Raw genomic sequence first — 27,114 nt, 5'->3', positions numbered from 1 at the left:
CATGCGTCCTAAGGAGGCGCTGCAAGGGTTTGGGAGTTGGAGAGGGGCGGGGCGGAAGTGGGCAAGAGGGCAGGCGCACGCGTATTGGGCCGCCAGCGCCCCGCCTCCTTTTAGAGTTCCCCCGCTCCTACACCGCCTTCCCGGAAGTGCAGCCGCCCTCGCGCCGACCAGCGGCCACCCACTGTGGCAGGCCCCGCCCCCTGTCGGCCCCGCCCCCCGCGTCTCCGCCCCCTCCTCCCGCTGGTGGTGGCGACGGGTTGCAGCGCCGGTGGTGGCGGTTTCGGTACCCGAAATCGGGAGCGCGAAGTCGTTCCCGGGGGCGGAGGCCAGGCTATGATCGCGGGTCCCTGGCGTCTCGCTCGGGCCAACCAGAGTCCTCGTCTCGGCTTTTGCCTGTCCCCGAGCGGTCTCCTCAGCCCGGCCCCACTGCGCGGTTTGCAGCGGCGCCCCCGGCGCGCCCCCTCTGATGGCGGCGGAGATTCAGCCCAAGCCTCTAACCCGCAAGCCGATCCTGCTGCAGCGGGTCGAGGGGTCCCAGGAGGTGGTGAATATGGCTGTGATCGTTCCCAAGGAGGAGGGCGTCATCAGCGTCTCGGAGGACAGGTACGGACGTCTGCCCCTCGGCCGCGAAGAGGGGCGGGACGGGCCGGAGATCCACGAACTCGCGTCGGTTGCTGTATCTCCACGTCGGCGCAAGTGTAGACATGTCCTTTAAATTTTTATTATAATACGCATCCTGGTTGTGCGGGTGTCCAGCTGCGCGCCGTCGCCGCTGTGTGGCTCCGAGAAGCCGAGCTCGCACAGCGGCGTGCGCTCTGGGCTCGCGCGGGGCCGGGTGAAGCCTGCTGGCGCCGGGGTGGTCGGTGGACTGATAGTATGACGGTCGCTGGACCTTGGTCCTGTCCTGAGGGCAGGAGGGGGAGAGGGAGGAGACGCCTGGCCCTGCAGGTGTGTGCGTGGGCAGGATGCTCCGAGCCGCTGGAGAAATTAACAGGGTTTTGGAGTACTCTGGTACAGTTCTTAGGGCTCCAAGCTGAAAACAAATGCCACTCTTCTCCCAGACGTTCCCACCAAATCCAGATCTCCTGGACATCTTACAGGGAATTCAATGAATATTGCAAGTTGTGAAAAGAGCAACTTAAGGTTTCTGCCCAACGAGAGGTGCCATCTCTCCTTTTCCTCCTTTTTCTTATCTCTTTAAGCTCGGAGAGAAGCGCCTAGAAATTACAAGGGACCACTGCAAATAGCTCTTGAGTTCCTTCCCTTTGCTTGCTTCCTTTCTTTTTGCTTAATTTGCAGAAGTGGATCCAGTTCTTCCTTTACTCTTTCTTTTTTTTTCCAGACAAGCGTTTTTGCTTTAATAGTCTTTAATATGCAGAAATTAGGCTGAGGAAGCTAATTTTCATAGGAATGCTATTTGAATATAGTATATTTTCTGGAATTGTTCTTTGGATAATATCAACTAATATTCTAAAAAATTTAACACTGTAGAGAGGTATATGACAAGGGGCTTTAACTTTAAAACAGTAGTTAGGTTTTATTAATGTAAGTTCATGTTATGCTGAGGTACAGAGTATTTTTTCTCTATGACTCCTTAAATTGCAGGCAGAGGTTAAGCAACAAAGTGTTTATTGCTCTCTTTATAGTCATTTCAGCATTTTGCATATAATATGGCCTCAAAAAATTTGTCTGGTAGGTCTATTCATACCATAGGTTTTTTAGTATAGCTAGGATGAGTATATTAATGACATGTGCTTGTCTACATCATACTCCATACAGATGGCCAAACGGATTCATTTCCTATGCAAATCCAATGGAAAACATTGTAAACATACACCAGTGGCAAGCAGTGTGCAGTAAACAGAAGAAATTTGTGGCTGAAATGGGATATGTGGATGGGAAAAACCTTTTGAAATTCACAAAGAAGTCTTATGAGTGTTTAATTTTTCGACAGAGGCAAAATTCTATTAAAGATTGCTTCAAGACCTAGAAAGTCTTTTGTCATATAATTGTTTTAAAGGAATATATTGATAGATGTCATTTTTCCCAGTCTGTAACCGCTAGAGATGAAACCACTCAACCTAACTGCTGTAGGAAATTCATAAGTTCATTGAACCAAGTAAAAAGATAAAGGTAGTTAAACCTATGTTCTTTAATAAGAGTTTTGAAACTTTCTGATTTGGTTGATGGTTTGGGAGTAGAGTTAAGTTTTCAGTTTTTTTTTTTTTTTTTGTTAAAGAGTACAGAGGTATCTAGAGGTTATTTGCCCTAACTGCTTAATTTCACAGTTGAGAAAATTTAGGCCAGAGAATTTACCTGCCCAAAGTCATGTAGCTGGTGATGGAGCCCACCTTGGTACGAAGTCTTTTCATTCCTGTATTAATGTGTTTATCTTGAAGGAAACAGCTTTAGTGGTGTGTGTTTCAAAGTATTTGGAGAAACTAAAGTACCATAGAAGAAAAAAACTGAAAGATAAATTTAATTTGATTATAGACAAAAGAGTAATGTTTAGGTATAGATTAGCTTAATTTTCATTTTCCTACTTTACAATGTAACTAACAGAATTTATTTTATTACAGAGTTACTGTTAAATAAATAAGGCCCACCCATAATTTCAGGATTATTCTTTATGTATATTTTATTATTACTCAAATCTACAAGTCTGCGTTTCTGTACTCGTGTGAAAATAACTGTTATTTAGAGTTCAGTTTTGGTTATGGTTTTCATTAAAAGAGTATTGATCTGTATTCTTGCTTTTCAAAACCCAAAGTCACTGTCACTAAAGATATGAAAATAGAATATTGATTTCTGTCTAAACCTACAAAGCCGTTTCTATTGACTGCTTCAGCTAGAAACTAGTAAGTCTTCATTCCTGAACATTAAGGTTAAACCACAGATAATGTCCCAATCTTGAATGACAGTGCCCCATAAGTTCTTTTGAAACCTTGGTTTCCTTTTTTGACCTTTGATTCCTAATATCCTTTATCCATACCTTTGAAAACATTAACATTTTCTGTTTTAAACAGTATTATTCATATTTGTCCATTTATCTTCTCCATGAGTTACCTAAGGTGCTATGTATGTCTTATTCATTATAGTATCTTTGTGGCCTAGCATAGTGCTTGGCATACAGTGGGCTCTCAGTAAACATACATTGTATCGGTAACTGATCTATTTTTGTTGTTCCTGAAAGCACAGCATCTTAACTATTTGTATACATTCATTTAATATTTGTTGAATGAATTTTATGCCAGCCTATAAAGCTCAGCATGGACAAATGTATACTTGTGGACTGGGTGGGCTTTAAGGTGCCTTAAAACTTTGAAAGTTTATGCATTATTTCATTCATTCTATCAACAAACATTTGAGTTTCTACTGTGATTTAAGCATGTGCACACTACATTGGTGAAAATGACAAGGTCCTTTAAGAAAATTTTCAAAGGTAGTAAAACCACCACTGCTAAGATTTATTATTGAAAAGAGGCTTTTCAGATGGGAAAGAGTGGCTGGATTCCACAGTCTTTGTTGTCTTCTGCTTTTTACCTTCCTTTGGAGGAGTTTTTTTTTTTTTTTTTTTTTTTTTTTAATTGGAGTACTATTTTCACCCTGGGTTTTGTAGTGATAATCTAATCTGCAGTCCCAAGAGTGGATAAAAACCCTCACCTTCAGTTCATCTTATTGGGCACAATGAAGACAGCCTAGAACTTTACTGAATATCAAGGGAGGAAATATAAGAGACTGTAATAAATATAAAAACAATCTAACTTAACAATTATAGATTTCTGTTTCTACCATAAAACAGAACTTGTTTCAGAACTCCCTGGCCTTGCGTGAGTATCTTTGCTTTGGTTGTAGCTGAATTCTGTCTTCATAGAACAGGCCCAACTTTGGTAGTTTGGGTTCCTTGTTTCCGAGCTTCTTTCTGGATTGTCTTTTCTGAGTGAATGTCTTGTTAACATTCCTCGCTTAGGAGCTTCCTCCCAGACATCTTGGCTCTATTTTAGTTAAGACTGATGTGTCATCTGCAGCTTCCCAGGGGCTCCCTTGTGCAGTGAGTGGCAGCTTCTCCAAGTGTTGAAGGCCAAGAGAGAGACTTCTCTCAAGGTAGGACCCAGCCCCACTCAGACCTTTATCTTTGTAAATTCTTTATAGGTGTATCTTAACACAAGCCAACGATCTTACCATTCATACAGAGAGTTTCAGTAACTTTAGGCAGTTAATATTAGACAGTCATAGAAAATTTTCCTTTACCAGGAGTCTATACCCATGCAATGGGTTAAAGAGGATTTTAATCTCAATGTGAGGAGATGTGCTGAATGAAGACAGGTGCAATGTCCTCTGGGATTGCCTAGGAATCTCCTCTGCTTGTGGTGGTTAGAGAAAAGGAGCTGCTCCAGATGGATCTTTCAGGATGAATAGGAGTTCATGTGAAAAAGCTAGGGTAAAGGAAAGGATATTCTAGGTAGAGGAGGAAGAGAAGACTCCCATTTGTTGAGAGGCACTAGAATGGACTGCTTAAGAGTATAAACTCAGGAGCCAGCCTTCTTGAATTCAGAACCCAGCTCTCAGTGTCACACTTACAACAACCTGAAAAATCAGTGTCTCCAGGGGAGTAACTGTTATAATGAAAATTCGCAAAAGCTCTGGATGCAAGAATTTGGAATTCTTTTCTGGATAGAAAGCCCTGAGGATGCGGTGATGGGACGTGGGGAAGGAAGCTATGAATGAGGGGATCCTGGGGAACTGCTGCTTTATATTCTGACTTAATTTGGATCATATTTATACAACATAGCTGTGTTCTCAGTAAGCTCTGAATGGAGACAGAACCCCTGCAATTTCTGAAAGGGAGTCAGATATTTATCTCGTATAAAGTGACCTGATCCCTAATGCTTTGCACAGTGAAGATAGGCAATATCATCATTGAATAAAATTAAACACTGCCTGATCAATAGTGTGTGGAATGAAATGGTCCTGAGGAGGTTGTGAGTTCTCAAGAGCAAAGATACTTAAGTTGAACCTGAGAGGAGTTTAGCATTTTGCTTTAGTCCAGGGTACCATTACAGAAGGGGATCAGGATGGGAAGGGGCTGGGACTAGAAAAGCCTTGGATTTTTAAATAATCTAAGATCCTTTTTTACAGGTTCTGAGCTACTGTGATTATAAGTGGCTATGATTACTTGACTATTTCTTCAAAAGATATCTTAAAATTTCATTTCATTTTGTAAATCCATATACTATTGGTTCTTTTACCATTGATTCTTTTCATTGTGAAATTGCACTATGCAGTTCTGTAATTGAAACCATTAGTTTCACTAATACCTTAGCTCAATTCAGTTGAGCTTCTGGTGGAGTTTTATGTATCATGTATTTTATAGCACATCAAAAGTAATTTAACTCAAATTAAAGTTTTTCACACAGTGCAAGCATAATTCTGACAGGCGAGGGCCCTCTTAGAGTGGTGGTTTGAGGTCTCTAAAGTTGACAAAATTGTAACCCATCTAAACTAATTTTTGAGTGCATCAAGACTATTTAAATGTCATAAAATTAATAAACTTTTAACCATGCACTTGAGAGTTATCATTTGGCAGCCATAATTGCTGATTTCAAGGTTCCAGAATGGGAATTTACCCCATATGATTGTTGAAAATTAGACTTTTATGCTGGATTCAGAACATGAGGCAGTGTTTATGCCAGCAAATGTGTCTGCAAACAGGCTGCTTCTGTGTCTCTAAAGGTCAGACTACAGATTCACTTTTAAAGAAAAGGTCGCTATGGGCAAAACTTGCTTATTTAAGGAGGCTTAGCTTCTAGTGACCTTAAAATTCCTGATGGTTTTGAATTCCCTACTTAACTTATATAGTAAAAACAGATTCTAGCCAGGACCTCAAAAGGATAGGATACATTCATCTGGATATTACAAGACAATGGAAAATATTTGGGTGACAATTCTGATACTTTTGGAATGAATGAGTCACAGATTGTGAAATCCTGATCAAATATCTTATACCTCCAAGATTACTAAACTTACTTTGAAAAAAAAAGGTAAAAATCATAAGATGTTAGTAGCCGGAAGAGACTTCAGAGAGCTGATTTTTTCCAAGCAAACAAAATCAAGACTTTAAAAACAAATGCTGCTTTTGTGTTTGCTTAGCATCTTTCCCTGGCTCTGTTTTTACTTTGAACTGCTTTGGGAAAGAGACATGTTCTATTTGTTGTTGAGAACCATCGTGATGTCATAAAAAATTCAAACACTTAGTGGCATTTAGAAATCAATAGGTAAATTGTGATTTAAGACTATTTCAAGTAGCGATCTATTGATATCTATAATACTAAACTAAATTCTATACAGTATATACTTACCTGAAAATAAAATGGCCACCAAGGCAAGCTTTTCTTCTCAGCCACAGTATCAGACTAGAAGGACTTCAAAAAAGAGGTAATGCTAGTTCATTTTTACATGAATAGGTCTCTCAAGGAGAATGCCACAGTTAGCCTAGAAATTCTCTAATGTAGAAAAAATAACTTTCCTTGTGCAACTTCGGCAAGCAGTCTTGTTAACTATTTTATTTAAGGGGTAGAGGGAGCTCCTCATCAAAATGCTTCAGTCATTAGTAGAAATTAATACAGAGGTATAAGAAGCTAACAAGATCAAAAATGAAAAGTCTTCTACTTGTCTCTTGGCGGGTGTGCTGCTTTGCGCTGTGTGCCTTTAATTTAAGGATTCTTGGGAAAGAGCTGGGGCTGGAAGTCTGATATAACTGTTTCGTGCTTTGGCCTTCGGCATTTCCAAGGGCATTTTGTCATCCTAAGCCTCAGTTTCTCTCCCTGGCAAAGGGTGGCATAGGATTTCCTATTTGCGACTCTGGCACAGTGTTGTGCCCACATAGTTACTAGATAAGTATAAAGTCTCTGCAACCACATCATCCTAAAATCTCAAGTGCAGAAAAGTGTGCAGAGGGGAAAAAGTGGCACACACTTTGTGAGGCAACTGTAAAATGATGTTTTCCTGAGCCTTGGGATGGCAGTGGTTATTTATTCCTGGATAAAATATTAAAGAGATGTTTGTTTTGTATTGGTGCCTGATACCTAGTTGAACTGGACTCACTACATTCCTACTTCTAGATGAATCCTTTAGATACAAATATTGAGCCGTTTAGCTCTGGATGGTTCGCAGGCCCGACCGAAGTCAGGGCCTGGGTTGTCTAAAATAATTCTTTTGAAACTTTTTTGACCACAAATCATAGTAAGAAATATATTTAGCATTGATACCCAAAACTCACGTACTTTGATACTTATAGTACTTTGATACTTACACACATGTATAACTGAAACAAAAGTTTTGAGAAATGGTATCTGTTTAGTGGCATATGCATACTGCTATTTTCTGTTCTATTGTAGCCTTTACGAAATCCTGGCTGCGATTCATTCAGTTGACCCGTAATGGGTTGAGAGCAGTAATTTGAAATACAGTACCTTAGAAAAACTTGAAGTTTTGTACTCTCTTTCTCTCTATGTGTAGTTTTGGTGTTCTAGATCAGGGGTTCCCAACCCCTTGAGCTGTGGACCGGTACTGGTCAGTGTAGGAACCAGGCCACACAGAAGGAGGTGAAAGATAGGCAAGCAAGCAAGCCAAGCTTCATCTGTATTTGCATTTGCTTCTCATAGCTAGCGTCACAGCCTCAGCTGCATCTCAGATCATCCAACAGGCATTAGATTTTCGTAGGAGCACTGGTCCCTAGTGCCAGAAAGGTGGGGATCACTCAGCTAGATGGTGGAAATACAGTGCAACTCAGGGACTGTCAGCCCACCCCAGGCTGCCTCACCCCTGCCTGCCTTGCCTTTCGGAATTCCCACTGGGATCATAAAGTTGACTTTATCTCACCAATAGCCCCCAAATCAGAAAATAACAGTTATAAGCCCTTTCAGCCCACAGCTAGAGAGAGTTCAGGAAAAAAATACAAAGTACAGCAAACTGAGCAGGTGTTTTGTCTTCCTGTGATGTGTTCATTTATTACTGAATTAGGATTCAGAAATGATACGTCTCATCTAAATTATGAATGTCAGTGGAATCTGTCTGTATGACTATGCTTTTCTTTTTAATTGGGCAGATTTATCTACATATGGAGCTTTTTTAGGGATTTTACACATTTTCCATTAGTTATTAGATTTTTATCTTTTCAATTTCTAAGGATTAATTTATATTTTAAGTAATCATAATAGTAATCCTTATGAGGTATGTTTACATTTTAAATAAAGATAACATAACCATAATAAAGAATAATTGCTTATAAACCTATTAACACAACAACTGTTGTTAGTATTTTACATACTTCCTCCTAGTGATTTTTCTAACACGGCTTTCCAAATTATGACTAAAATCCTACACATTTATATTCTTGCCCCCACTTAAAATTGTGCCATCAACTACCTAGTCTGTAACTATCATTTTAAGTGGCTGTATGTTTTTTCTTTCTTTCAGTATTCACTCATATTTATTTAATGCTTGTACTATATGAACTTGGCCCTGGATCTCCCATCCCGAGCAAGACGTCCTGGTCTCAAAGTACTGATAGTCTAGTGGGCAGGTCGTAATTTATACATCACTTATTTTTGGCTATTTACATTATTTTCAGTTTTATAAATGTTATGATGACCATTGTTGTGCATATAGGTATTTTCCTCCCAGGTTTTTAGATTATTTCTTTAAGAAAAATTAGAAGATTGCCGTATTGCTCTTTAAAAGGTTTATGCCACCTCTAACATCCAGTGACATGAGAACATTGGTTTTCCTACATCTGACCAGCCATGGATATTATTATTTTAAAATTCTTCATAATTTACTTGATAGTGATAATCATTTAATTTGTACATTTTGGTTGACTAGTGAATATTTTTCTATTTGTTTGTATCCTGGTTCTTCTAAACAGTTTCTTCTACATATATCCTATAGATAATAGTAAGGATATTAGTGCTATGTCTGTTATATATCAATATATAAGTCTTATACTCTATTTGCCTTTTTATTTTTTTCATAGAAAACACTTTTTAATTTAACTCTATCCATTTTTATAATTGAAATTTCTTCCATCATTTTTCATTTTTGAAAGTAATTCTTTATCCAGAAGTTTATTGAATATTTATTTTTCTTTCATCCTAGTTATGTGATTTGGTGAAAAAACTTGATTTATTTTGATTGCATTTCATTGGGTGATTTAAATTGAGGAATGTAATGTTTTCTAAAATTTGCCGTTGGATTATTTCAGCATCATTTATTGAATGGTCTTTATGCTTTTTTTTTGTATTTATTTATGAAACTACTTTTATCACAAAATTAAAATCTCATAATCAACAGGGCCTGCTATGACTTCTGTTGTGCTTTGATAACCTCTGCTTCTTTTAATACCAGTTCTACCCTTTTAATTATTGTAGCTAAAGAGTTGTTCTTGACTTCTTGCCGTTACGTATCTACAGTAATAGCCCAAAATCTCTGGCCAAGTCAGTGAGTTAGTAGGAGAGGAATCATCTGGCTCCGAATGATTGGCTCTTTCACAGACTTCAGGATTTCAGAGTCTCCATCGTTGCATTTATAAATTGGGAATAATGATTCCTCCTAGAGTTGTTGAGATATTTACATGAATTGATATTCCTGCGGCACCTGGCATTGTACTTGGAGCACAGATGTTCAGTGCTTCAGTTTTTTTTTGTTGTTGTTTATGATACCACCAGCCTCTGAGTAGGTAAGCATTTTCTGTTGCTATGATTCCATTAAGGCTTGACTATTTCAAGAATCTACCTTGGATATGCAAAGGTGGGGCTTTTGAATTTTTGTTTGCATTCATCTGGTTCTGAGTCCCTTTATTTCTTCGCTAGGTATATAGGGTTACTCTGTCACCTTTTTATTGCCACTTCCTAAACTTACCCTGTTGGTGCCAATGGCCAGGAGAGGTGTGTGGCTGGTGGGTGCTGTGTTCTCCTTTGCAAGCTTTTCTCTCTCTTTATTTGCCATCTCATCCTGCAGTGGTGGTCTGTTGTCCCCACTGGTCTCCTGGAGGGCAGGGCTATACATTCTGTGTCTTCCATGGGGAATACATTAATGTAGGGCTGAAATTCTGAGCTGTTCTCAGCTGGAAGCCTGGTGTTATAAACTGGCACCAGTGGGCTGAAGTCCCCTTCAGACAGATTTTTGTCCTTACACACTGTTTTTAGAAGTTCGAATTAGTAGCCAAGGTTTAAAAACCTGGACTTCACATAAAAGTCTATGTCTACATATGTGGAAAAGTGAGGTTAAAGCTGGTGGCAAATACTGGATGGCTTTGCCAAGAGGGTGAAGCAAAATGCTAAAACATTTAGTGATTTGAAATGTGATTTAGCTAGGAGAGTGCCATAATTTGACAAGTAATCATAGTACAAAAATTTTAAGGTTAAACAAAGGTTATTTGGTAGTCTGTTTCTCATGGGGACTAATTAATCCACAGCATAGTTGAAGTTCTGAATATTTGAATGCAAAATAGCAGGTAAAAATAGTTAGATACTGACAGTTACATTTAAAAAAATAATCACACTTATTTTTAAGGTGATAGTATATGCCTATGTAAAAATCAGAAGGCTATACTGAGAAAAGTTAAGCACCCTCCTACTTGTGAGTTTTAAGATTTTGTGAAAGGAAAACTGATAGGATTTGCACATGTTCTGAGGGGTGTCCTAATATGGGTCTCTGTGGGCATTTCTGCTTTAGCAGCTGTAAACTTTTCACTTATAAAACTGCTCTAGGGATTAGCAGAGCTTGCATGTGGCCTCTTCTGATTTCCTGATAGCTGCATTACCCCAGCCCGCTCTTCATATATTTATTAAAATACTTCCTCACATGCATTGAAAGTTTTTGTTTATCTTATGCTGTGGTCTCCTCATCACTGTGTTTCTCAAGGTCCCCAGCTCAAGACTTGGAACATAATAGGCAAAATTGGAGCAGTAGAGTTTTGTGTTGTGTGTAGGTCACAATGAGGGAGGGGGTCACTCTTAACTAGTTGTGGTGGAGTCACTTAAGTTTCTTTGGTACTGTGAACAGAAACCAGCTCTGGCATGTCCTAACAGGAGGCTCAGGTATCTTGCAGAATCCAAGAAAGGCATGCGTTTGGGCCTTAGGAATAGAAGTAAAGACTGAAGCATATAGAGAACCAGGAAGTCCCCTTTCCCTGCTGCTCAGGGGTTTCTCTACTTTGTTCATCTCTCTTGCTCACACTGGCTTCCTGTGTTTCTTACTTAGTCCATGTGGCAGAACATGGCTGTCAGCAGCTTCTTAATTTTACCTGTTACAATTTAGATAGACAGGGAGAGGTTGATGTCAGGGTCCCAAGTCCCAGTTTCAGAATTCCTTGGGAAGGGTCATATGTGTCCAGCCAAGGTCCACAGTCCACTCTGGGATTATGGCCAGAAGTGGGGTCATGCAGTAATATGACAATAACTGTTAAGCTTGTGGATGTGCAGGGAGCAAGTCTCAGAAAAGAGATGAAGGTCAACAATCCAGCCCATGCCCACCGCTGGGGTGGCGTGGGCATGAGATGAGCCCGTGCCATGGTAGCATGGTGTGTTGGTGATTATTGCTCTAGTCGCAGTAATAACCAACACTGACTTTTGCTTTTCTCATGACTTTTATTGCCCTCTTTTCCTTGAAATCTGCTCATATAGTACTTTACATGTTCAGATAACCATTTTCTCTTCATTTGCTGATTCGACGTATTGACTGCTATTTTTCTGTAGTAAATATAAAGTGAGGAATAGGTAGGTATTTCACTATGAATCTTTGCTGAGCAAAACCATCATTATATGACAAATTTCTGCACTAGTGAGTAGAGTTCGTATGATAACTGTATTTTCTAAACTCCAAATCAAACACATGGTGAAATAAGAGATTTTTTTCCTGATGAAAAAAAAAAATTTCATTATACATTTAACAAACAAATTCAAAAAATGACAGAAAACTAGACTGTTAGGCACATATGGACATAATATGTATCCTATTTCACAGAGGAGGCTGAAAAACCTTAAAGATGTAAATAGTAATTAATAATAGCTAACATTTACTGAGTATATACCATGCGCCAGACACTGTGTTAAGCCCTGTATGTACTTTTTAAAAAATTTAATCCTCAAAATGATTGATGAAGCTAGTATTTTACTCTCATTTGAACACTAGGGATCTGATGCAGCTAGGATGAGGCAGAGTGGGGATTTGTGTGTCCCCTGGGTCATCAGTCTCCACAGCCCTTCCATTCAGCCTTACTGTGCTCCGCCACCTCTCTCAGGCTCTGTTTAGGAAGGTGTAGAAGGACCAGTATGTAGCCTCTATGGAAATCATAACAGGCTAAACTTGGTTTTTCAGAGAACAAGCTAGCATTTTAGCTAACTAGTCAACAAATGACAATACCAATTAAGTGGAAAGAGGGTAGACATCCCTTTTACACCCTCGTGATGCCTTTCCTTACCTGCTCTAAGTATTGGTATTACAAAATTGTAGATATGACTTTAAGTGATATCGGGAAGGGCTATGCATTAATTGACAGACAACAGGGTCTGTGAATGAGGAAGGCTTTGTAGGCTGAGTGGCGGCATTTATCAGTTAGGCCTACCCAAGTACAGGCTTATTTTTCTCACCTAAAAAAACATGTGGAGATAAGTGGTCCTTAACCTCTTTCTGTTCTGCCATCTCTGGTATATATATATGGCTTTCATTCCTGTGGAAGAAACTCTGGTTTTTGGCTTTATATCTAGTTATAACGCTGTCACAAGATCACCTAGCTACAAAGTGGATGGAGCATTTGTGCATTCATTCATTCATTCATTTATTCATTTTCAATGCTTTAACAAATTTGGGAAGGACTGGAGCAGCTGGGGCCCTCAGAGGCTGAAAGAGGTGGCGGAGCACAGTGAGGCTGAATGGAAGGGCTGTGGAGACTGATGAATCACTAATATGACCTCACACAGGCCTCTGGCTAGGGGAACTACACTGTACTCCTTGGACTAGTGTTGGCTTTAATCTTGGAAATAGTTTTGTCTCTAAATGGATTCCATTTGAATTTTGTACCCGGTCAAATTGATTATTGCAGGACTGCTTGGAACAGATTCCCAGGTTGGCCCGAATGCTATAATCCTTGTATCTGGGACCTGTGGTTTCTAAAGTTCATGGATATAGGCCTGAGATTTTTATGATTAATGTATTTAAGTTTTTTGGCTATGGACCACCTTAAAGTTTATCAATTAATCTGGCAAATAAAAATATCAGAAAGTTTGCCCATTCTTGACAGCCTTTTAGAATCACCTGAAGTCGTTTATTTGCTTTTCTCACTTAGATGCTAGATACTGAACTGCTGGAAGAATTTGTAGATGCACGACCGCTATGTTTTCTAAACTAGTAGTATGTTTTCTACTGTTTTTATTCCAAAGTATTTGGAGTATAAGTTCCCTTGGCGGGGGTGGTTTAATTATAAGTGTGGATAGCTAGTGATGCTCTCAGCCCTCAGGGTTGCCTGGGAAGGACTGGAGCAGCTGGGGCCCTCAGAGGCTGTGGGCTTCTGGCTGGGAGAAGCCCTGTCTGCTGAGTCAGACTGCTTTAAAATTTTCCCAAGCACTTCTCTAAGGACATTCATGGCTTTTATGTTGTACTTAAAACAGCCAAATCATCAAACCCGGCTATATTTTCTCAGTGACATTTTGAGCAAGATATTGAAAGATGTTTTCTTTATAGTATAATGTAAGTGATTTGCCCAAAAAGTTAAGTCCTAGAATTGTTCTTGGGCTATCGTCAAGCAATGTCCTATGGTAGAAACAGCATAAGAGAAGGAGTTATAGGACCTAAATTAAAACTATGCTTCTTTCACTTAGTCTTCCTTTTTCCAAGGGTCAGCTTCCTAATTTATAAAACAGGGAGAATAATGCAACCTTCTTCATAACATTGTGGTAAGAATTACATGAATTAATGGATATGAAAATTCTTTGTAAAGCTGTTGGGGGCATAGACTCACATGACCATAGGCACGAGACATGTGACATAAATGAGGGAAGCAGCATGCTTTGAGAAAAATAACGTGCAGCTGGGTCAGGTGTCAGTGTCCAAGTCGCAGGAGGGAGTAGTGGGGACTGTAGCAAGCTAGGGAGTGCTGGCCAAGTGAAAGAGGACAGTTGCTTCTCAGCTCTAACAGCTGTTTGCCTTGTGAGAGTGCAGGCCTCGTGTCTCTAGAGCACTGGATTTTTAAAGAAGTACTAGAAATCCAGATTTTTGTGTAAAATCTTTCAATTTTTAAAGTTAATGCAGAAATGTTTTTAAAACTTGTCTGGCCAAGTTACATACTTAGATGGGCTTCACTCCACCCTTTGTGTTACAAATGTTAATTTATTTTGAAGGTAATGTATTGCCAGTTTATAATATTTATTGACAGGTTTCCAATTAGAAAAAGCATTTATATTAAGATTGCCTTCTTAATTTTGTCCCCTTAGAAATTTCTGCTTCATATTCTTTACCAAAGATTCTTCTCTGAATATGTGTGAGGAACACATTACTATGATCCTATCCTGCTTCTGTCAAACAGAAACTCCCGAGGAAAGGTTTTTTTAGTAGTTAAGAATCAGATTGTCATAAACTTCTGGTTAAGAAACAGAAATGTACCCAAAAGCCTAAGGAAAGGGGAGCTGATTGTGAGCCTACAGGAGAACCAGAACCCAAGGACAGAGGGAATGTGGCTGAGCCTTGTGACATCAAGGCTTGGAAACAGGAGATACTTGACTATGTAGAGCTGTATTGGCTGATATGGTAGCCACTAGCCGTGTGTATTTAAGTTTAAATTTAAGTTAATTAAAAGTAATTAAAATTAAATAAAATTAAAAGTCCTTTAGTGGCACTAGCTACATTTCAGGCGCTCAGAAACCACATGTGACCAGTAGCTACCTTATTAGTACAGATTTTAGAAAGTTTCCAACTTTCTGTTGGCGGTGTGGATAGAGGAGCGAGACATGGAGTGAGAGGTGTAGTTAAAGGTTAAACCAGACGATGGTGGTGCCTGAACTGACCTGCGCAGTGGGGCACACAGAGAAGGGTTTCAGAGCTACTGAGGCAGGTTACCCTTGGGGAGGCAGCATTATGTAGGGCTTAACAGCAAGGGTAGGTGTCAGATTTGAGTCCCTGCTCAACCATTTCTTAGCTGTATGACCTTAGACAAGTTGCTTAAGGCTCAGTTTCCTAGACTGAAAAATGGGGATTGTTGATGCCTTGGGAATGGATGCAATTCCAGGGAAAATAGGTGTGAAAAGGGAGAGAGTAAGCAGTGTGATCATAGAAAATGCTGGAGGAGCTTGCATTGGGAATGTTAGTCAGGGATTTCAAGGAGAAGGGTGGTGACCAAGATTTTAAAGATGAATGGATTCTGGATTTTAGCGTTGGTCAGTGTCCACATAAGGAAAGCACATTGGATTGAGAGCATGGGCACTGGAGTCAGACCTGGGTTCACCGACACCATTTGCTAGCTCTGTGTTATTGAGCAATTAGCACCCTATTACCTGGACCTTTGTTTCCTTATGTGCAAAAAGTGCAGAGTAATAAAATTTATCTCAAGAGGTTGTGCCGATTAAGGGATGTAATTCATATAAGGATTTAGTAAGGAGTAAAGAGCCTGATATATAGTAAACATTCAGTAGATGTTCTTGTTATTAAGAATCCATCCTTGAAAGGTGACAGTTTAATATCAATAATAGAGAATTATGGTGGATGCAGATTGTACAAACAAGGAGAATTTCTACTAAATATAATTAAAGTTTAAGGGCACCCTGATGAAAATTTAGAATGTGAAAAAAAAATAGTTTTGGTACAAATGAAAAAATTTTGCTTTTGCATACAGCCTTTACTTGTGGAACTCATTACTCAGAGCCTTATAGAGAAGTACATTTAATAAAGTTTAGAATAGCTGAATTCATGGATGATAAATCCACACTGGGCGATTGAGGAGGATGCTGGGGGTGTTCGGTGTCTTTGAGAGAGGATAATAAAAATGCAGGAGTCATTATAAATGTTCTCATTGGGACTAATGGTCACATGCCTCACAGGGACCTGAAAACTAATGGTCACATGCCTTACAGGGACCCGAGAAGGGGGCTTTCCCAGCAGTTTATCATGATGTGTTACTTCCAAGGTGACTTTTTCCTTCATTACTACATGAGTTGGTTCTCTTTCATGCTAGCATAAATTGAAACAATTTGCTTCTCATTTTAAATCAAAAAGCACAAGGCAGAGATGGCAAAAGGCAGTGTTGGGTGGTAAAGAAAGCCAGATCTATCTGGATTACATCCAGCCCCCCCTCCACTTACTAGCTGTGTGACTTCTCTTGGAAAGGTTAAAGTCATTTTTAAAATGTGCTGTGATGTTTGTGAGAGTTAAAGGACAGGAGTTGTGTGATAGAATTTTCAGATGTTAGAAAATGCATGGATTCAGTTGCCATCTCCAATTCAGAATTGTAGGAGATTTGTTTTTTGATGTGGACTTTGTGTCTCTAGTCCTAAGTATGGTGTCAGGCACATTATAACTGTGTGTTAAATTAATGATCCAAGAATTTATGTAACCCTTTGTAAATGTGGAGGAGTTGGCTAGGGGTAAAGCTGTTGTTTCTGTTGCTTATTTACCTTCAGTGATACACCCTGATCAGGCATTATTATAACTAGCTATTGGGGAAACAAGCACTCTGTAAATGGTAGCTATTAGAATAATCCTGAAACTGGATTTTAAAGCAACAATGTAGGAAATTCACCTTTCACAATGGAACTGTAATTTTACCTTTTGTTAATAAAATATATGTTGTTTATATCAGTGGGATCAGTGGGATAAGAAGGTCACAACATACCTGTAAGTGCAGTATTTAGTGAGAGGTAACAAGAACCTCTTGTATTTAGAATCACTTTGTTTCGGAAATTGCAAATGTAATAATGCTAGAACTCACACTATGCAGCTGTATTTTCAGTTCTTAAATAAAACTATATACATAATAAAATTAAGAGATATTTGCCAACATTGTCACTCTTAATTTGTGATTAACAGTAATTACCTGAATGACAAGGTAATAATTTTTCACCGTTTACTTCTAGGGATTGTTAGTTTCTTTCCCATTGAATGGACAAGATAATTTTCTTGCTCTAATATTCTGTGGCAGAAAGCAGTATCCCTGCAGTGCCAGTGATCACTTATTCAATGACTTTGACTATGTGAAAAGGAACTGAAAACCAGAAAATAAGCAAGAATAACCTTTATCAGTCAAAATGGCATAAACACTGTTCATTAGAATTTTTATATTTTCCTCCAAGACATACCCATTAGACACCACTTATATACTGGTATTACACTGAAATAGTGTATTTCATTGATTTGCAGATTCACATTTTTTCCACCTTTAAAGTTTTATGATGTCAGAATTAGTGGCTTCAAATAACAATAATTTTTTTGTGCAAGATTTTGTGAGTTGGCCCGGACTCGTTCACATGGTAGAGTCAGCAGCAAGAGAGAGGGGGCCAGCCCCAGTGTGCATGTAGTTTTCTAGCTTCTGTTTGTCACTTTTGTTCATGTCTCATTAGCTAAAACAAGTTACCAGGGCAAGTATGGAGTCTTGATGAGAGGAGCAATTAAGTCACATTGCCAAGGGTGGACATACAAGGATGGGAGAGATTTCTGAGGGTAAATTGTTTTATAGTTACCGTGATATTATTTATTATGAATATCAGAGTTTAGTCAGTGATTTTTTTTTGTTCTCATACATAAAATAATGGCATCTTAGAGTTGATGAAATATACAGAAGTATAAAGAGTTAATATACTTCCCTCACATCTCAGATTCTAGAGACATCTGTCTCCAAGAACAGTTTGGCATATATTTGTGTGGTAGGCTGAACAGTGCCCCCACTCCCCCCCGCCCCCGCCCCGTCAAAGATGTCCCTGTCCTAATCCCCAGATCCTGCAAAAATGTTGTCTACATGGTAAAATGACTTGGCAGTCCATTTTGTATTAAAGATTCTAAAATGGGGGAGGTTACCCTGGACTATGGGGGTGAGCCTGGGGTATTCAGAGGGTTTTTAAAAGAGGGAGGCAGGAGGATTAGAGTCGGAAGAATGCAGTGTGAAGCTGGAAGCAGAGATTGAAGCCGTGTGTCCACAAATCAGGGAATGCCAGCATCCTCTAGAAGCTAGGAGAAGCAAAGAGCAAATTCTCCCCTTGGGGCCTTCAGGAGGAACCAGACGCTGATGCTTTGATGTTGGCCTCTTACTTAAGACTGATTTTGCGCCTATAACCTCCAGAATGCAAAGAGAATACGTTTGTGTTTTAAGCCACTAAATTTGTAGTATTTTGTTACAGCAGCAAATGGAAACTAATGTTATTTAATTTTTTACTTTTAAAGAAAAACATGGTTATTGACTAGGAATTCAAATAGAATCAAAGAGTAGAAAGTAAAATCCCCTTTTTCCTCATCAACTATTCCCACTTACTGTAGTAGGGTACCACTGTTAATAGTTTCTCATGCATTTCTTCAGAATTAGTCACATTTATTTTCATGTTTATACAAATAAGATCCTATAGATATGCATATTCTGCAACTTGCTTGTTTAATTAAGTATATTCTTGGACATATTTTTATATTAGAATAAAGGGATCTACCTTATTTAGTACCATGAATTATTTCACCATTCCTCCTTAAGGGAACAGTTAGGTTTCCTTTTTTTTTCTTTTTCTTTTCTTTCCTCTTACAATTTTGAAATGAAGTGTCTTCTGTAGCTATCATTAGTTATCATCTACAACTGTAATTGCAAGCAATTGAATTATTATCTGAATGAATGTCACTATTGTCTGTGTGTGTGTGCACGTGCATGTGCTGCAGTGAGTTGGTAAAAGTGTATCTTCCATTCAACTCTTTGCCTATAATGTTATTTAAAATTCTTTAAAGTTATGAAAAACACATAAAACACAGATGTGTCTACGAATGTATAGTTAAGTGCGCTATTGAAAAGAAAACATCCATATTATGAAATTGAACATTACTGACCCCTCAGGCATTCTTGTGCCCTTTCCTGATTACAACCCCCAAGAGGTACAGTATTCTGACTTTTATTTACTGTTATTTACTTTGAATAGAACTCTAACAAACTTGGTCATCTGGCCCTCAAGATGTTAGGATTGTGAAAAGAGCTCATTAGGGTATTCGCGATATTATCAGAAATTGCCAGTTGACCTTGGGAAAATTTTAGAAAGTGGATATTCAAGAACTAAAAACAAAGTGAGAGTTAGGGACAACCCTCTGTGTAAGGGCTCCTGGGGCATCTGTATTTAAGGCATTGAAAAAAAGTTAATTTATGTTTAAGAACACAGGGAAATATTTTAGAAGGAATACCATAAAAGTGTTTAAAAGAAAAAAAAATTTGTAAAGAAAATTGTTACCCAGAAAATTTACCCAAAGAGATTGCCTCAAGTGTGCTAAGATGTCGAATATATGCATCTATTACATGGTACATTGGGCAACTTCATCTTTATTTTTAAAAGCTGAATTGATTCTAAGTTCCTAGGAGACTTGCTTTAGAGCAAGCCCTGAAAGTCTAGTTCTTCGTCTGTGTTGTTTTGTAAACTCCCCAAAGGAGTTCTTTCTGGTCAGTGCTGATTAAAGTTGGAATTGAATCTTAGGCATATATGTTTTATCTTTTTTTCTGATTTATATCCAAGCCCAGAGAGTAGCACTAAGAATGACAAGTACCAGTTCCTGCTGTAAGAAAGTCTTGTCTAGCTTCAATGGTGGGTAGTGAATGCATGGAGAAGGGTATGCATAGGTAAAAAGGTAACATCCCTCATCTCAAACAGCAAGTTGCCGTTAGTGTCCTCTGAGTTGAATTTAGAGTTATTATCTTTTTTTTTCTTTTGCTTTTCTTTCCTCTGTTACAATTTTGAAATGAAGTGTCTTCTGCAACTATCTACAACTATTTTGCCCCCAAACTTTTTTTGGCTTTCTTTGGCCTAGTAGCCAATTATCTTAATTCCTTCCATTGATAATTTTTATGGATATAAAATTTCAGAGATTTTGTAAGTAAGAAAAAAGTTAAAACTGAAAGTTTAAGGGAAAAGTAGTAAGAATTTGTCAGTTGGTTGTCACTTTGTGTGTTGCTCACACAAATGGGAACAGGGTGTAGCTTTGTTAGCACAAAGTAATACTTTCACATTGTCCTCTACTTCAAAGCAGATACAGGAAAACATATATATTTCTGAATAAAAAGAGAAGTTGAGATATCCTTGAGTGAGTATCTCTAAAGGAGTTACATAAAGTGAATCTTTAAAAAGCCCTTCTGAACATTCTTTAGGAAATGTGCATAAGGATTATATATTTATTGGATGAAATTATTAAAGAAAAAAAATTTAAACTGGAACCTAGGTGATGAAAGTTACTTAAGTACATGTATTTCACTCTCATTTCAAATTTTTGTGACTCTGTTATTACATGACTCTCTTTGCAGATATGAAAAGTAAGGCAACTGTGCTCTCTTTGCATCCAATAATGTTATTTATCTTGTTAGGTAAGGATTTGTGTGAATGTAACATTTACCTGTAATATTCCTGGAAAAAAGTATACCATCAATTCTATTAATGGACAGCAGTCAAGGAGAACATGCGTTGCAGGTTGTGGGTTTGTTCTTGAGATTCTCTGGCTGTCTGTTTTGTGTGTGTATTTGATTGTTTTTAGATTACAGTTAATGCCATGCCCCATGATGACGTTCGTGTCAATAGCAGACCACATAAACGAAAATGGCCCTTTAAGATTATAATGGAGCCGAATGGAAGAAATGAAAGGATACATATTTCAGGAGGAATTTCTTTTTTTTTCTGGTGGGAGCAATATTCATGGGGCTCGTCAGTAGATTCCCTCTCACAGTACCTCAATTTTGAATGCACAGATTATATCCCAATCAGCCAGCCACTGACCTGTTTCAGCACAGAAAAGCCTGTCCCCCCAGTGCTGCATATTTAGAGGATGCACAGCCCTCCCAGATCAAGCTTGACGGTCCTCAGAGTACATTGCTATAAATTCCTTGTTGCAGACCGAAGATCTGCAATGATGCATGTCCATAGGAGCTAGCTACCTTAACAAATATTAAGTAAGAGTCACTGTCCGTGGTAGTGTGGAACCAGCCCGTTCTCTGTACTTTGGAAATATTTTCAGGTTGTAATGATGTAAGGCATAGATATGTTTCATTTCTTCTGTCAATTATGTGCTGGAGAGAGCCTTTTGGGCCAGGTGGGATCAATGGAACCAAAAACCAGTTTCCACAGTCAAAATATTTAGTCCTCAGTTATATGTCAAAATACTTTCTCCACGTTAAAACACTTTCTTTTTTATGAATACCACAAAGTTCCTTAATCTGACCACTGCCCTAACATGTGGTAGCCAAAACCACATTGCTGTGACAATCCTATGTTCCTTTATCTCTCCATTTTAATTTCTTATTCAGACTGATGCCCAGCCCACCTTCCACTTCCTCCTGACAGTCACTATTATGGTGATTTACACCTTACCCTGTCAATTTCTCCTCAATATTTACAGTCAGTCCAGCCTACATCCCTTTTGATGGAGCTGCATTGACAGCTTCTATGTTCTATTTCTGACCCTGTCGGAAGCAAGCAGAGGGAGGGCTTGTGAGACAGTGTTTATGAAGCCTACAGTGGTGGACAGTAATGTCCTAGGCCTTTGCACTCACTCACCCTCACTCACTGACTCATCCAGAGCAACTTCCAGCCTGCATCCTTCATTCATGATAAGTGCCCTATACAGGTGTACCATTTTTAAATCTTTTATACTATACTTTTACTGTATACTTTTACTGTATACTTTTACTGACTTTTCTATATTTAGATACATTGTTGTACTTACCATCTAGTTGTTCTTGCCTGCAGTATTCAGCACAGTAACATCTGTACAGGTTTGAAGCCTAGAAGCAATAGGCTGTATACCTTCTAGCCTACATGTGTGTAGTAGGCTATACCATCTAGGTTTGTGTTAGCGCACTCTGTGACATTTATGCAGTGACAAAATTGCCTAACAACACGTTTCTAAGACTGCATTGTTGTTAAGTGATGCATGACTGTATAGATATTGATTCTGTTTTAGCTTTCAGGTGTCATTTTCAGAAATGGTAGCTGATATATGATTCTGCTTTTTGGCATTCATCCAGAATTGGAGGAGAAAAAACAAAGAGGAATACGTTGAACTCATTCTTCGTTCTGTTGGTGAATGCCCATCCTTTTTTCTTTTTCTATATTCATGATCTTATTTTTGGGTGGAATGGGAAAGTGGGAGAAGTAAAAACCAAAGTATTGTAATTAATATACAATTACATGTGTTCCGATTATTTGAGTTCAACATATGCTGCTGATGAAGAATGCTCGTCTGCAGAAGGAGTTACGCTGTTAAGTGTAGTTATGCAGTGAAGTACCGACGAGGCAGGGATTTTGCTTTGTTCACTATGGTTTCTCTAGTGCTTAGAGTAGTGTCCGATACATGTTCAGAAAATATTGTTGAATATAGAATGGAAGTATATATTGGCCATAAAACCTATTGCTAATGTTTCGTCTTGTCAATCTGCATCTATATGAAAATGTGTATATTCATAGTTGTTCAGAACCTCACATTCTATTATTATGATTTGAATGGTGCTCATTACAGTTTAAATATCCTTTATTTTCAGTGAATCTATTTCATTGTTGAGATTTGTTTCCTCAATACACAGCATTCTCCTTGAATAAATAACAACCTCTTACATCTGTAAAGCGTTGTCTGCTTTACAGTTTTCATGCTTATCATTTGATCCTCACTATGGTGCTGTGAAGTAAGGGGGTCTGGACACTGCTGTTTTGCTACCTGTTGTCTACTTTATTCTTTCCAGTTTGTTCAGGTGCCCATCCCTGCTCCACATGACTCAGAACTAAAGCCCGTTACAGTGAGTTCATTCTCTTTGCCGGGGACTGGTTTAGGAATAAGCATGTGACCTGGTGCTGGCCAGTGATATGAAAGGGGAAGTCTGCTGGGGGTAAGGGAGGGAAGTCCATCTTGGAAAAGTTTCCTCCCTTTTTTTCAAGAGACACACAGGAAGAAACAACTGCTATTTTTCTTCTCCATGTCAGGACTGGGTGTGACTGTAAGGAGAGGGAGCCTGAAAATAAGTCAACTAAATATTATGGAAGAGAAAGACGGAAAAAACAGCCACCCAATTAACCAGTCCTGAAGCTGCCCTACTGCTCAACTATTTCCAGAGAGTAAACTTTCCTTTTTCCACTTATTGGTATCATTATTACCATTTTTACATCAAGAAAACTGAGATTCATAGAGCTTTAAGTGGAATGATCATTATTAGATGATGACTTCACTATTCAGGCCAGGAGAATTAAAACACATATCCAGATTCTTCATCTAATGGCCTTCCTTTTCTGCTGTGTATATATAAACAGCTTTGCCTCTCTGCTGGGGAAAGAACTATATTACCAAATCAACTTGAAGGGAAGTCCTTTTATAATTAATTTTTAAAACTTTTGTGAATATATAGTTTAAACTCTGCCTAAGTTTGTGGATATATATTTCAAAGGCTGTGTTAAATTCTGAGAAGCGATATGGTTCACATATAAAGGAATTAAAATAATAACTGGCCAAACTATTGGACTGAATGGGAGTAGAGGCTGTATGTCTAACTTCAGAAGCTGTGTTAACATTTGTTAATATGGAAAGTTTATGATTGACCATATACATGCTGTTCTTTGCATTGTTATTCTCTGTTGACTTTCTTCTCTGCATTACCCCATTCTTCTTTTCCCCCTTATAGAAAGAGGGTAAAGAGACTGTGATCAGCAGCATGTGGTATGTTCCTTCTTATTGCAGAGGCAAATCAGGACAGTGTTCAATCTGAGTAAAGATGTTCATTCAGAGTTGAAGAATTCAGTTAAAAATACTTAATGCCATGTAAAAGACACTTTGATGGGGAAGAGTTGGGTATTTTTTAAAAGAAAAGTATTCTTGGTGGAACGGTTGGCGGCAGATAAGAGGAAGCTGCGAAGAGGACTAAGATGGTCCTCAGTCTCCTGGAAGGTACAGTTTACGTCTCCTACCTTCCCTTTTCTCTCAAACTGAAGTCACTTCCTTGTTGGAGAGGACCTGAGGGGAAGGAGAGCAGAATCTGTTCTTCCCTCGGCCCTTTGGCTCTTTCTTCAGGGTTGGAGGGCTGAAATAGGGCCAGCATTTTGAGACTGTTCTTCCTGGTAGCAGAATGGTTAAATAGGTTCTTCAGCTTGTTCTTTTCCTTCCTAATCTAATAAAATACTCTAAAGAATTTGATATTGGACAGCGGTTAAGCTCAGTACAAGTGAGCCCAAATTCTGTGCTCAGTAACAAAAATAAAAATTCAATCTCGTATGATTATTAAGAATCCCTCCAATATTGTGATTTTTTTTTTCATTGAAAAATCTTTGCTCCTTACAATTTTATTTCACAACTAAAATGAGCTGTGTGGTGTCCTGATAAGGGTAGCTTAACACCAAGGTTAGCAAATGTGACACCATGCATTATAGATTATTGACTTCTCCTTAAGGGTGCTCTTGGGTTTCTATTTGAAGTGCTTAATGATTTGATTTCTTCTTTTTAAATTAAATATATCTGTGAATGGAGAACTTACCCTTCAAACCAGCATAACTTTTCTTCAAGAGACCATCTCAAGCCATGGAAATAGAAGGTATTTTAAAATGTGTATGAAGATAGTGGGTGAACCGTGACACTTAGTTCGATGTTATGTTTCACTTCAGTGAACAGAGAACCTGACTTATGAATAATGTCTCAAACAGGTAAAGAGGTTATATTCCTCTTGTAATAATAAGTTTAGAGGTATGCATTCCAAAGCTGGTTAAAGCAGTCAAAACCCAAATTTCTCCCTTTCCATTCAGCCATCCTTTGGTGGTCTTGTTAACTTTTAAGTCTCAAGGTGGCTGATCTCCAGCCAGTATTGCACCTGCCTTCCAGGCAGGAAGAAGGGGGATGACCCATGGCAAAAAGGTGGATGCACCTCTTCTCTTTCAAAGAGCTTGCTGGAAGCTTAGTTCAGTGACTTCCACTTATATCTCATTAACCAGCACTGTGTTATACTGTATACCCTAGCTGTACATGAGGCTGGGAAATGTATTTGTGGGGCATGTTGTCACTCTGAACATAATTGGAATTCTGATGAAAAATATTTTGAAAAGAATCGTGTGTCTGTTGTCTCTAAACGAATAAGACTCAGGAGGAATAAAATAAATAAACATTTATTTAAAACCTACTGCATTTTGCATGCTGTGCTGGTTGCTTTGGGGGGCATTATTTTATTTAAGCCTTAGCACTCAGAGAGATAGATTATATACACATTTATATAAAAGAATGAAATAAGTTAAAGATGGTTTAATGAACCAAAAAAGCAAGTTTAACTGTATTCTGTGTGGAAATGTTCTCATAGTCGATCTGGTAAGCTTGAAATAAATTTAGAGGACTATGTGTCTTGAAACTGAGAAAAATCTGTGTGTCAAAACCAGCATTCATAAATGAAGGCTTGGAGAAAATATTTGTAACATAGATTAAAAAGTCTTAATGTTCATAATAGATGTAAAAGCTCTACAAATAATAAAAAAAAACTAACCCTATTAGAAAACAAAAAATATGGACAGGCGGACATTTCTCTGAAAGAAATAAAAAAATAGTCAAAAAAAGTTGGAACAAAATAATTAAAGCAATGCAAATGAAAAGAAACAATTTTTTGATTCCTAGCTTGATAAATATTTTGAAAAATTGATAATATCCAGTTTTGTAAAGATCTAGGGAGAAAAGCCACTTTTATATCCTGTTGGTAGTCCTGTTGTGTTGATACCATCATTTTAGAGTAGTTTGACAGACAGTACCTGCCAAAATGTGAAATGTACATACCTTTGACTCTGCAAGTGCACTTCTTGGTTATAAATTTTACAGAAATATTAGCATGAGTTTATAAGTATGTTTATCATATCATTGCAATTAAATAAAAATGTGGCATAAGCCAAAATGTCCATTAATAGGGCCATGGTTAAATAAATTATGTTATGGCCATGCAATGCAGTTATTAATTGGAAAGCTGTCTATGGACTATTAAGTAGGCAGGTTGCACAGTAATATGTATACAATTTTTGTGATACCTCTTCCTCTTAAGTAATCTATATATGCAAAGAATCTGGATAAGAAGTCTAATGATTTTTCCCTTTTTATAGGTAGATACTTGAATGTTTTGCAGTGGTCAATTACTTGTGTGTCTGTGTATGCATGTGTGTGTGTGCGTTTTACAAGGATGAATTACCTTTTTTTTTTTTTAAACAGTAATGACTTTTTTTAAAAAGCAGAATTTTATATAAATAAAAATTTATATAAAATTTACATTCTCTAAATTTCATCCTGTAAAAGTGTTAAAACTTTGATAGTAATTTTGATGACTTGGTTTCTGGGAATGGTGAGGGAGCAAATGATGTGGTAGGGAAAAAATAGTCTGGATTAATGAACAATCTAAATGATAGAATATTGGAAAAGAAATGCTATCATTCTTTCAGCTCCCTTGTGTGAGTCATAATAGGCTAGATTGTATCACAGTGATGGACAATCTCTAGATTTATGGGGCTCTACCACAAAGATTTGTTTCTCACTTGTGGGTTGTGATTATGAATATTGTCTGTAGGCCCTGCTAACAGCTGATGTGCTAGCAGAGGCTCCACCAACTGGAGCATTGCCACTTAACCTCCATGTGGGAGACGCTTGGCAGATCCTGTCCTAGCTTTTAAAGACTTCTTCCCAGAAGTGACATGCAGCACTTTCACTTCCATTTTACCAGTCCAGGCAAGCCCTTGAAAGGGGCTGGGCAGTGCCATACTACCATGTGCTGGGAAAAGAGAATCAGAGTTATTTGGGAGCACCCTAGTCACATTGTATTTGTGAACACAGCTCTTAAAAAGGGATTCTGGAGGTGAGCTTCAACAACAGTGTCTGGCATGTAGTTGCAAGTGTTGTATTTTCATTTTTATAGACAGT

The 27,114-nt window shown here is 38.4% G+C and overlaps 1 protein-coding gene across 2 annotated transcripts in view; it reads left to right on the top strand.

The window, feature by feature from the left end:
- The first annotated feature begins 230 nt into the window (after window positions 1-230).
- WDFY2 (WD repeat and FYVE domain containing 2) overlaps window positions 231-27,114 on the top strand; it is a 149,504-nt gene continuing 122,620 nt past the window's right edge. For both annotated transcript variants that reach the window (XM_036228526.1, XM_016143071.2), the window contains exon 1: window positions 231-603. In XM_036228526.1, coding sequence (XP_036084419.1) covers window positions 467-603 — 137 coding nt within the window. In that variant the 5' untranslated portion in view covers window positions 231-466. The remainder of the gene's footprint in view (window positions 604-27,114) is intronic.

This window comes from Rousettus aegyptiacus, unplaced genomic scaffold (assembly GCF_014176215.1).
Source record: "Rousettus aegyptiacus isolate mRouAeg1 unplaced genomic scaffold, mRouAeg1.p scaffold_m13_p_11, whole genome shotgun sequence".
NCBI classification, from domain to species: domain Eukaryota; kingdom Metazoa; phylum Chordata; class Mammalia; order Chiroptera; family Pteropodidae; genus Rousettus; species Rousettus aegyptiacus.
The sequence above is the reverse complement of the archived record's forward strand: the minus strand, read 5'-3'. Positions and strand labels throughout refer to the sequence as shown.